Source organism: Glycine soja, chromosome 20 (genome assembly GCF_004193775.1).
Source record: "Glycine soja cultivar W05 chromosome 20, ASM419377v2, whole genome shotgun sequence".
In the NCBI taxonomy this organism is placed as follows: domain Eukaryota; kingdom Viridiplantae; phylum Streptophyta; class Magnoliopsida; order Fabales; family Fabaceae; genus Glycine; species Glycine soja.
This window is the reverse complement of record NC_041021.1, coordinates 41,588,781-41,601,472: the sequence shown is the minus strand read 5'-3', so window position 1 is coordinate 41,601,472 and position 12,692 is coordinate 41,588,781. Positions and strand designations below refer to the sequence as shown.

Genomic DNA, 12,692 nt, shown 5'->3' with positions numbered 1-12,692 from the left:
CGTATGTCATTCAGTATTTCACTACATAACTCTTCCGTCCATTCCTTCCATACCTTCCAAAGATATCATTATAATTTGCTTGGATAAGGGATGACAAGGATCACAAGGTGGAAAAATAGGAAGAAAACAATTTCACTTACTTGAGAGTTTGGATATTTGTGGAGGGAACGAGAATGTGAGGGTGAAACCATTAATCAACATTCAATGAATTTGGAATTTTTTCAACTTTTCTTCTTAAAAACCCGATAGATCCATTGTCAAATATAAAATGATAGTTTTGTGTCCTTAACATCACGTTATCCTATCAAATAATGACATGCATACCTTCTTTTCCATATTAAATAACCTTTATTTTGGTCGATCTATATCAAATAACCTTAATTGAATGTATTACAGTTTTTTTATTAAAAAAATACATGTTATCATTTCATTAAAAGCTTGATAATGAAAATACAAAAAAACTTTATCTAAAATATGTCTAAAAAATTAAGTGCACAAGCCACAAGTCATCAACTTCACCAACACAGTACATTTCCATTCCCTCCTTTTTCTACTTTTACTAAACACAAATTATGTTCGATTCTGACTTGAAGCATAAATGAAACATGAACTCACTGCCTTATGTTGACATTTAACCTTTCACTAAGAGAAAAAAAAACTGCGAAAATCACAGGCCAATGATGATTTAACATTTAGATTATATAAAATGGCATAAATCCTCCATTTTACCATAGATGAGATGTTGAGCATAAGCACTCGGGATAATTACTTAACCTTATGAAACATGGACCTAGTGAATCTTCCCTCTACTAGAAGATAAGAAGAAAGAAACAAGAAAAACATGTTGCCTGTTGTCTGATTTAGGAAATTGCCAATGACAATAGCTTATACAAGGAAATTGTAGTGTTGTTATAATATCATTTAAAAAATTATTCAAGTGTTGGAGTTTAAGAATATTATGATTAGATTTGATGTATATTTGCATGTTGTATCTTATGAATATTGTTATGAATGTTATCAAGATATATAAATAAACATGAGGCCTAATAACATATCGTTTTTGGATTATGAAATTGCGATTGAGATTAAATATAAATGACAAGTTGAGTATGTGTTAATCTGTGAGATACACGTGAATACGTGATAATAGATTGTGACATTGTGAGATGCTAAATTGTGTATATGAGATATAGTTATGAATAAGTGTGTGGTTAATACTTGATGGAATATTACTTGTGTTGCAAGTTGTGAATTATACAATAACTTGATTGGTGTTTACCTTGAAAAAAATGTTTATGCAAGGTGTTAAAAAAAGTGTAGGGTTTCAAGTTAGGAATTTGAGATGTTAAATTGTAGTGCAATGTGTGAGATGTTAAAAGGAAAGTGTAGAGTTCCAAGTTAGGAACCTAAGATGTCAAATTGTAGCACAATGTGTTAAACGTGTTTGAAAACAAGTATGAGATTGTGGGTATTGTATAATTGTTAATTGTTATTCATGAGCTTTTAATGCATTAAAAATAAGTAAGAAAATAGCATTGTGCCTCCAATTTATGATTCTTTTTGTGGAAATTGTAAATAGTTTCATTATTGTATGAATTTATAAAGTAGAAACTCCATTTTTGTGATCTAATGTTGAATTCAACTCAATTTGTAGGCTAAAGAAGAGAAGGTGTAAATTGTTACTGATGAACTCACTTAGTGAGACAGATTGGGTACGCGAGCCTCATTCGCTTAGCGAGGCAACCAGCTCGCTTAGCAGATGCAAAACCCTAAAAGAGGATAAGTTAGAGAGTAGCGCGCTTAGCGCGCAGCCAGCTTGCCCAGCAAAGACGTTGTCTCTTCTCGCACTTAGTGCGTTTAGGCTCGCTTAACGGATTTTCACTTATTCTCGCTCAACGAGACATGCTCGCTGAGTGCGTCTTCGTATGCAGAGAAGTCCAAAAGCCTTTAAAACACTGAGTTGGTGGAAAATGAAAAGACACCAAGCAAAACGAAAGAAGAGCAAGCTTATACTACGTGAAAACAGAGAGAAGAAGGCAGAGAGACTGGAGAGAAGACATTCTTCTTCATCTTTTACCATTTTCTTTTACAAACACAATAGTTTTTCTTTGTACTAAGCTCTCCTTGTTAATGGAAGGCTAGAAACTTCATTGTTAGGGAGTTATTCTACTGAGCACTCTTAATGTAAACTTCTAACTATCTATTTAATGTTATTTTCTAGTATTCCTTTCTTCTATTTGCATTTATTTTATATGCTTGTGGCTTGATCATCCATTTGTATGTTTAGTTAGGCTTTTGAGTGTTGGAAAATGCTTGAAAACCTTAGAACTTGATAGAGCAGCTAGAGGTCTGTGTATCTAGGAATAGAATGCAGTAATCTAGTATATTTTGTACTGTGCGCGTATTGCAACTCTTTTAGAACGATTTTGTTGAGGAATCAAGAACAAAGGCTAAGAGAGTTAGGCTTATTCTTGTGAGGAATCATGGTCTGAGTACATAGGTGGTGCAAGAGTGCAAGAATAACGTTAAATAAAGAAAAACCTTTTAATGCGGCAAGAGAAAGTTCAGTAGAAGACTCCCCAACGTTTTTACCTTGATATTTATCGCATTTTTACAACTTTGAGTTTATTTCAACATTGTTTAAATAGCATAGTACTTATCAGAAAATTAAATCATTAATGAACCTTTTATTTCATTTCCAAAGTTAAAAGTGTTTACATACTGAATATACATAATCTAAATGAAACAAATTCCCTATGGATACGATACTCGGTCTTACCATTTAAATACTACTTGTGCGAATTGGTGCACTTGCCAATTGGTTAACAATAATTCATGAGCAATGTTTGTATACAAAAGTTGTTTTAAGGGTTGGAATCAAATTAGGAAGGTGAGACCCTAACGGATTCTTCGAAGTCTAGGCCTTCAGGGTAAATACACTCGGTTTGAGTGCTCCTTTAAGCCTTTATTGATCCCATTTGGTTGGAGCATTCTCGCAAAACAAAATGACCTTAACTAGTCATCTTATGATTTCACTTAGTAAGAGTGACCTGACATACTCATTGTGTGGTGTGTCTTGTTATGTACTTTTAGGTGTCTTGGTGTTGTTTTTCACTGACACGGTACCACATTACATATATGATTAACTCTTAGTGTATCTGTTGCATAACGTCTGTGTAATGATCATTGTGACTTGCTACGTGATGGTGAGTAATGAATTGTGTGAGTGTGAGATGTTGTGCTGTACTTGAAATGTGTTGTTTTGAACATGTGATTGATGTGAAGGTGTAAAATGTGATTTTATGATTAAATCCTCAAGACAAGTGATGTTATGCAATGAGTGGTAAAATGATGTGAATTGTGTTAAGTTGAGTTTGTGATACTTATACTATATATATATGTGTGTTTTCGCTTATCTCTACATGTTTAAGAATGTGATAACTCACTCTCTATGTGTTGTTTGTGTTTGAATTATGTGATGATCTCGAACCTTGTATTTGTTGGAACAAATGACTAAGTGGATGATTTTAAAGAACCCATGCTAAAGGACACTGGAACACAATGTTTGGATAGGATGTGACATTGAGACATGAGTTTCTGTTTCAATTGCATAATGTTCTAAACATGTTATTTTACTTTATTTTATTTTGCTGCTTAACTTAAATTCTTTTGTAAACTCAAGCGACCTTATTTTAAACCTGAGATATTTTTAATAAATTTTATTGGGTAACAGTGAAACAAATGTGACCTTATTACCCACGTGAATTTGTTTATGTGATTTGAATAAAATTAATTTAATTAAATTTCATATTTTTATATGTTTTTCTTATTTATATGTATGTGAGAATAGAATATGTCACAGTTGTCTGATTTAGGAAATTGCCAATAACAATAGCTTATACAAACTCGTCCGAGGCCTAAAACTCGGTTCCCATTGTCGAATGACAATTATTGGCTAATAAATACAAAGCCCGAGTTCTTACAAAGAAGTAAAGGGGTACATGATTAAACAAAAAGGAGAAAGTACACTACAAAACAACCCCGTGAATGATAATTCTGAGTTCTGACGAGACTGATACTTTCGTTGATGGTTAGCACTGTCTTGAGTTGCTCCAAAGCATATTGTGTAGAAGGTTCTTTCTTCACAAAATCAGTCTGTTTTAGTTTGAAGTGAACTGGATGGCATGATAAAACAAGGCCTTGGTAGCAACTTTAGCATCATACCATATATATACAAAGAATTTCTGCATGTGTAAGTGATGTCTGTTAGATTTGCAAAGCAATGAGAACAAAACTTGGGTATAGCTGGACAAAGACAGACAAGTCCACGAAAAGCCAGGGGCAAACAACCAAAATCAATTACATTTCATCTCAATATCGGAATTGTCCTCCTCATTCACATCAGGATTGCCCCCAGGGAGAAGGCCAAGAAGAGGCAGAGGCAATAATGAGCTAAGATTGCAAAGGATTATCAAAGCTGCCAAGTTATCAAATCTGTCCTTGGTAATTCCAAATAGTTGAGTCAATCCCGCCCCTAACAATCCCCCAACAACACTCCCTCCATTAGATACAGACATGAGAGTTGCGAAAAGAGTTGCCTCCATTCCTTCGGGACATAATCTTGCTGCTAGCACAAGAACAGGCATGAAAGAAGCCTGAAATAAACTAGTAATCAGATGTAAGGCAAATTTCGCTCAAACAAATAATATACTAATAGTTGAGAGCTGTAGAATCAAAGCACAAGAAAGTTATCCACATGGTGCATGCTGATACTGCTTATTTCATGGTATGCATTGGCATTTAATTATGTTGTAAGTCATATAAAGGATCAAATTTAACTTATCATTATCAAAACTAACACAAAAAGTTTATGCCTTCTTATTTACTTATCCATAAGGTGAGAATCCTCAAAAACAAGTTGAAGAATTCCTTTTTTGATCAAAAAAAGGAAGAAACAATTATATTTTAGGATTTAGACTTTAGAGCCTCAAAAATCCATGGAAACTATGTATACCTACAAACAAGCGGTCTATACAGAAAGGCACATATTTTATGAGTGGCTTGTAAACTTTACAACTAAGAATGTTCATGATAAATACCTATAAGTTAGTTACGTTAGTAATTAGTTAGGTTAGATAGTCAAAGAAATTTATGGGGTTACAATAGAAAGAAAGGGAATTGGCCTGAAACTGTATTGATAAATACCCATTAGTTAGTTATGTTGGTAATTAGGTTAGATAGTCCCCATTAAGGATGGGCTTATGCTAGCAGACCAGTACTGCCTATAAATAGGAAGAGGAGTTGAGACATCATTTGGTGAAATAGGATTAGAACAGGGGGAGGCCTATGGGAATGCTATTCATGCTTCGAGACCAGTTGGAAGCCCTATGCAACTTTGTTTGCAGCTGCAATTGCTATTCACCTTGGGGGGGAGGGAGTATTGATAGATACTTATAAATACCCATTATTTAATTATGTTAATAATTAGTAGTTAGGTTAGGATAGTTAGTCAAAGAAATACAAGGCTTTATGTTGGAAATAAGGGGAATGGGCCTGCAATTGATTAGGCCCATTAAGGGTGGGTTTATATTAGCAAACTAGTAGCTGCCTATAGATAGGAATAACTGTTAATAGTTTAGAGGACTTTCGTGATTGAGAAAGCAGTGTAAGGAGTGGATCCATACCTCTTGAAATATCTGGAATCATGTATTGCTTTCTAGGGGCTCTTTCGTGATTGGGAAAGCAATGTAAGGAGTGGATCCAGGCCTCTAGAATTATCTGGAATCATGTATTGCTTCCTAGGGGCTCCTCCCAGTCAGTGAAAAACCAATTCTTTCTCACTGTTATGATACCAGTTCTATCAACTGGTATCAGAGCTCCAATGTTGGAGTTGTGGGGTTGTGAAAATAATTCCAAGATTTGATGGGATGGGCAATGCCTTTTGGTGGTTGATCAATTTGGATAGGTATTTTGATGGGACTTGGAGTGCACGAGAAGTAGCTATCTTGGGTTTGGATGGCATTGAAAGAAGAGATTCTCAATTGGTGGTTTTCTTTCTTGGAAGAAGAGCAACCAAAATGTCACAATTTTTACCTTTGAGAAGGTGGTGCTTAAGTGCCTTCAACCAAAGCTTTGAGTTTGTCTTCAAGATTCGGAGAAGGAAGAAAGCATGTGTGAAAATGAAGTTCCAAGGATTAAAAGCCAAGAAAGAATCATGATGGCAAAGGGTGAAAGGACCAAGAAAAGAAACAAGAACATCAGCAAAAGAATTGGAGGGAGAAAAAGACGTTGAAAAGTGAGAAAATTGTTGCTCAACAACCATCATTGCAAAAGCCACTACAATCATATTCATTCATGGAAATGAATGCGGTGAAGAATTGAAATCTTGGAGAAAGAAATGGTTTCTTTTCAGAATTAATGAGTCTGGTCCAATCCAATAAAATGGTAAAAAGGAAAGAACACAGGAAACCACAGCAACTGAATTCTTCCCAAGGAACAAACAAAATAACGTGGATGACCTTGATAAGTGATAACCTTCTTCAGCTGCAACTGAAAACACTCTGTTTCATGGTCAAGAATGCCTTAGAAAACAGAGTGCCAGAAAAGAACGGAGGCACTCACATTTTTGTATTTGACCCAAGTGGAATGAAAGTTAAATTTGGGCTGTAATGGTCTAGTTGGCTTGGTCACCATGCTTCTTCAATCGGTTGAAACACCAGTAGGACTCTATTTCAGCAGTCACAAGCTGTTCATCTTGGGGACAACGGGAAACTTTAGGGGGAGAGTAGTGATAGATACCCATTAGTTAGTTAGTTAGTTAGTTAGGTTAGTTAAAGAAATACAAGAAAGAAGGGGAATGGACTTACAACTGCTAGACCCATTAAGGGTGGATTGCTGCTTATAGATAGGAATAACTTAAAACAGTTACTTGTGCTTTTTTTGTTTTAAACAAACAATAACTTAAAATCTAATATTAGCAAAACAATAGCAGCTTCAAAAAGTATCAACAATATTAGACTTAAATTTACCCTGAAAATTTAACATTATAATGAGAAAATATTAGATTTTAACAGCAGTGGCAGAAAACATTAACGGACTTTAAGCTTGAATAGAGAAAGATAAATGAAATACAAGAAACCTCATTTTTCTAGTAAACACAATAAAACTAATTAATAACAACTAAAGCAGAGATGGTATGACAGGTATGTTTTCCAGAGCCAGTAGTATATAACTAATGAGTAAAAGAAGACAATGATAACCTGACTCAAAACAGTGAGAATTAATGAATCACCAATTGCAAACCACTCATCACTAATGCCAAACTTACGGTTTAGTCCAGTAACAAGGAAAACCTGACAAAAGAGGTTAAAAACAACAGAAGAATATTTAGAACAGTCATCTCAAATTAAAAATATTAAAACATAACTGAAATATACAATTAACCTGAGTCATCCCAAGAGTTGAACCTAAAAGGGTAGTTGCAAAAAATATTTTCCGTAAAGGCACATTCTTCAGAAATCCATTATAAAGACCAACACCGAGCAGAGATGCAATTGAGGTAACAAGCTTGACACGTCCCAAAAACTCTGGGGTAAAACCAAGAGAATTTGTGCTGAAATGGATAAGAAGTTTTTTAAAACTGAAGTAAATGCTGTGAAGTGATAAGAGAATACCAAAGTGGACATGAAACTCATTACAGATACTAAAAAAACAATGATCGTATTCACAGAATGAACATACGTAAAGTAGAACATAGCAGAGTCAGACTGCGGAGTTGCTTGCCACAAGAAAATAAATAAAGTGGGAAGAAAAACACTACGCTGTCGCACAGAACCCCACAGCTGAATAATGCGCTGTTTTGAACTTTCCAAAAACTCTGGCCCAGCAAAAAGAATATTTAGCCCTCTTGTTGTACCAAACATAGGTTGTTCTTTTACAAGAACAGCAACTACAGATGTTATCAATGGAAGCAATGATGTGACACCAAAAACAAACCTGGAACAGTATAAACTTATTAGAATTTATATGAACATAATAAAATAAAAAACTGCTATCAGAAATCAAAAGTATCTTGGTTCATAAAGTTCTTTCAGTACCTTACTCCATATGCATCCAGCAAAGATCCACTGAAGTAGGAGCTCACAATTCCACCAAAGGCCGAAGAACCCCAACATAAAGACTGAAGAGATCCCGAGGTGCTTTGTGACTCACCACGTGCCCTCTCCACAACCATTGAATCTACAACCTAAAACACAGCTCAGTGTCTCTGAACAATTGAATCTATAAACTACAGCCAGTCAGCCATAATATCAGAGACAGATAAAATTGAAAACATAAAATAAGGTGAGTTATCCATGCATGACGCACAGTGATGGAAAAGGCAAGGTTGCAAAGGAACTTCAATACTTCAATATATATAGCACTAAGGTATTAAATATAGTATAACTATATTTAAAATTAAAAAATATAGTATATTTTAAACTAATCAAATTATATGAAAGTAAGTATCACAATTTGTCATAAGATATGCACTGGTGCACGAACATACCACGTATTAAAAATAAAGAAGATAGGAAGCGCACCTGCATAATTAAAGAATAATGCTAAGCCATACATCACCTAACATCTACATAACTTTTACCATTTGATTACAAATTGTCCTACCTCATTTTCTGTTCACCCACACTCTAATTCAGTAACCTCACATGGTTGTGAGGAGGTGGTCTGCTTGGTGTTGATGTGCACCAAGCATCATTTATAATTAAATTATTCCAGAGAAGAAGTATATGTGAATTACTAAGTAGGAGACACTCACAACATCTGAGAAGGCAACAGATAGAGATCCAAGAAGTATGCAAAAACCAGCACTATATTTGTTGTCAACAAAAGTAGCCATCAAACTCCACGAGAGTGCACCAAGCAGCCCTGACAAAACTAGGTATGACCTTCTTCGATAACCAAAGAGGGGGACAGAATCACTGCATGCCATATTAATAAGTTCAATAATGAAAATGTGGTCCCCAGGATTGACAAAATTGAGAAAAATAATGAACCACTCATTTCAGGAAGAGGAAAAAGTGATGCAGTTTTAGACTCACCTAATAAACCCGTAAAGAGGTTTGACAAGCCACGGCAATGCAGAAAAACCAGAAATCACAGCTGCCTAGTCAACATATTATGCATGTAATGATGTAACATGTCAGTACTTCAAATATTACTGTATAGTTGATTCAATCCAAAAAGGAAAAGGTATCAGAATTTCAAGGAAATGCTATCACTCTTTTGGTTTCTACATTTAATTCAAGCAAAGGTCGCTTAACATTCACACCTTGGATTGGGTAATTGAGCTGTAGTTATAAGATTCAAATGAAATTAATCAAAAGATGTGCATTAACTGCATATTAATTAAACCATAAGGACACACCTCAGCAGGGTCCAAATGCAAATCATCTTTTAAGTAAAAGTTCACAGCCAGTCTTGCAAGCCCTAAAACACCTTGAACAAAATAAACCATCGCAACAGCAACATTATCAGGGGATAATTCTACCCCAAACAATTTGATGCTGCTCACCCAATATTTTTGCTTTCTAGAAGCAATTCGACCAGAGGAGGAAGCCTCTAGATCTGTGTCCGCTGTTAAAGCATCGTCTTTTCCAGCTCCTGCCACAAAAATCAAAATCCAACAATGCTTCCATTTTTACATATTTGAATTTACATTTATGAATTTCTAAAATTAAAAAAATAATAATAATCCAAGCTCAATTTAAATATCAGTATATCACTTAGCATAATCAATTACATGAAAGACTGCATTCGCCAACCACATAGAAACTTTACATAGCAAAAAGAAAATTAAATGTTGCATGTCCCGTAGATGAGGAATTTTAACTTTGGAGCTTACTGATACGAGAACCTAAGAGAGGATCGCCATCATCGCTGCTGAGTCGGAGAGAGGACCCCGAGCTCGGAACGGTGCCGGAGATTTCCATGTCCGGCGGATTCCGACGCGTTCTCCGGCGGAATCGGGCTGAATGAGTGACAATTGACGTGCGGCGTGGGAAACAAGGATAAAAATGGGAAAATTTGGAGGGTAAAAATGGTATTAAAGACAAAATATACACACAATTCATTTTACTATAAGGCAGTAGTAATATTTATAGCCATTATTAAATTAACGAGTTAAAGCAATTCAAGTTTCAATCTCCAATGAATCAAAAGAAATATATATTCAAATTTCAATCATGTTAATTCACCGAGAGAAAAAAAAAACGATCATGTTATATTATTATTCAGTGTTCAGGGTCCTAAGCTAGAAGCTATCGTCGTGTGAGGTGTGGTGGTGAATCGAGGTGGAGTTTGGATAGGGCCTTCTGCAGCGCAGTATAAAGCCCTTTTGTGTGTTTTGGACCTACAGAATGGACCAACTTAGAAGTGTTTGAAAACTAGCCTGAACCAAAAAAAGTACAAATATTTTTTTAATTCTTGTCATTTAAAAGTTTTTTTCTCTTCTAATAAAATTATTTTTTATTTTTAATCCTTAAAAATTATATTTATTTTATTTTTAATCTTTAAAATACTTTACATAACGCTTTAAATACTAAAAAAACATTATCCAAAGCATTATAAGAAAAAAAAACAAAACAAATATAATTTACAATGACTAAAAATTAAAAAAAAATTACAAGAACGAAAAATAAACATAAAAATTACAAAGATTAAAAAAAATATTTAAACCTTTTTTTTCTATATCTACGTTTGAAAAAATATATACTTGTATTCATTAAAGTATGGAAACCCATAAAATAAATCAACCAGTTAAACATCTATAGAAGTTATTAACGATAAAAATTTATCAAGTTTAACACTATGTTAATTTTTTTCACCAAGGATCTGCAACTGTTAGTTGAAAATTAATTTCTTTCAAGAGAAAAAGATTACTGAAGTGGGTTTTGAAATTTGATTTTACTAACAAATTTAATTCCATATAAATGATTAAGAATCGAATCATGATAACATGTTTAAGAAATATAATTATCTATCAACTATGTCATATCTTATCAATTGATCTTATCTCTTTATTATAATAAATAAATGTAGTTATTTTTTAAAAAAAATATTTAAAAGAATAAAATTAGTAATTTAGTCATTTAACTTTTTTTTCAATTTGATCCTTCAAAATTATTTTATTTTATTTTTCTTTAGTTTAATCATATTTATGATGGTTTTCATCCTCAGAAATTATGACCTTTTTCATTTATGACAATATTTTACCGTTGTAATTGAGAATTAAAACAAAACAAAGAGACAAAAGATTAAAATTGAATTAAAACAAAAATAATAAATTATTAATTTTACCATTTTTTTATGCAGATTAATTTTACCATTTGAAAACATCAGTCCACTCTCTCTTATCTTGTAACGAGGACAAGAAAACAGCGTCATTCTATTTCTGTTTTAGTGGAAGTGGAACTCTTCAATTATTCTTATTTGTCTTCACTTTCTTTTCCTCTCTTTATTCTGTACAAGACAAAAAAAAATTGAAATCTATCTATTTTCTGTTTGATTAATAATATTAAACTGATAAAAATAATAAAATTAACCTGCATCGGCATCCAATATACAAAGCAGGTTTTTGAGGAAAAAGGAAGAGAGAAAAACAAAATAAATAAAAACATGGTAAATGATATAGAGAGAAAAAAATGCTAGTATTCGAATGCTTTTTGTTTTTGTATAACTATGAGCAAAATCTCATGCGTTGGTATATCTACTTTTTATACCGAACGAAAACTATTTTGCTCAAAAAGTAACATGTTCACTGTTCTAATTGTTTTTCTTTTTCTTTTTTGACAGAACACTGTTCTAGTTGTTAAAACCAAAAGCTATTGATTAAAATTAAAAACAATAGCTCCTTTTATTTTCTAAATCTAAAGTTTTTAAACTTTATTATTGATTTTTTATTAATTCAAACTTGAACACACAAATTTTTCAACATCTAATTTGAACAACTATTTTACTTTAATTTCTCACACAATAATTTGCTACAAATAAAACAAATTATATTTTCCACACCTTATCCAGTCAGACACTAAAACCTATATAGTTTTGCAATGTTGATTTAACATACAGCTGCATATAATCTGTTTCGCCCTAACATAAAATTGACATTTCTGAAGGATCAAATTTTCATGCAGAATGATTTCTCCTATCATCTTGAGGACGTCCATTTCGTATTTGAAGAACAACTTAATAATAAAAGTTTAGAGACCAAAAATATTTGTGTGCCTTACCAAATCCTGTTTCAAATAGATTATACAGGTTTGTACCAAAAAGGAAATTAACCGTTTCTAAAAATAAGAAAAACAAAATATTCACAAAGATATGCTAAGGGTAACTACGTTAGGAGTTACTTATATTAGTTTATTGTCATATTTGTTTTGCCACAAATGTTCCTCTTAAATCTAATGCCACAGAATCATTCCTCTGACCAAGTCAGAAAGCTGTTCCCTTGTAAAACTCAAAGCATGTGCTCCAGTCCCTCAAATGATACACAAATCTATGGATTCTCTAAAAAGAATACTATGTACAACGGCTCCGATCATCATGTACTGTCAATATGCTAAAAGCACAAACAATCAATCGATATGAAAAGAGAAAAAGAATCTACTAGAGATGATGTCATTGGTTTGGTCCTA

At 33.3% G+C, this 12,692-nt stretch overlaps 1 protein-coding gene across 7 annotated transcripts; it reads right to left on the bottom strand.

Moving 5' to 3' along the window:
- Positions 1–3,854: 3,854 nt before the first annotated feature.
- LOC114403446 (folate-biopterin transporter 1, chloroplastic-like) lies at positions 3,855–10,290 on the bottom strand. 7 transcript variants are annotated; one of them, XM_028366430.1, is made up of 11 exons: positions 9,890–10,284; positions 9,425–9,660; positions 9,099–9,163; positions 8,816–8,978; positions 8,549–8,582; positions 8,097–8,238; positions 7,741–7,995; positions 7,444–7,612; positions 7,260–7,352; positions 4,364–4,655; positions 3,855–4,244 (listed from the first exon to the last, which is right to left on the bottom strand). In XM_028366430.1, coding segments are annotated over exons 1-11 (1,692 nt in total). In that variant the 5' UTR covers positions 10,131–10,284; the 3' UTR covers positions 3,855–4,242. The 7 variants fall into 7 exon arrangements, with proteins under 7 accessions (XP_028222231.1, XP_028222235.1, XP_028222236.1 ...); XM_028366434.1 differs by having other exon boundaries at positions 3,855–4,655; positions 9,572–9,660; positions 9,890–10,290; XM_028366435.1 differs by having other exon boundaries at positions 3,855–4,655; positions 9,572–9,660; positions 9,902–10,287.
- Positions 10,291–12,692: the final 2,402 nt, after the last annotated feature.

Bases quoted from the DNA above. Each gene is read 5' to 3' on its own strand.
- LOC114403446 (XM_028366429.1), bottom strand. From the start codon at position 10,130: ATGAATTGTGTGTATATTTTGTCTTTAATACCATTTTTACCCTCCAAA. The intron at 9,164-9,424 runs GTGTGTCCTTAT...TATGTTGACTAG, and splicing joins TGCATTTGGACCCTGCTGAG to GCAGCTGTGATTTCTGGTTT. The intron at 8,979-9,098 runs GTGAGTCTAAAA...TATGGCATGCAG, and splicing joins CCTCTTTACGGGTTTATTAG to TGATTCTGTCCCCCTCTTTG.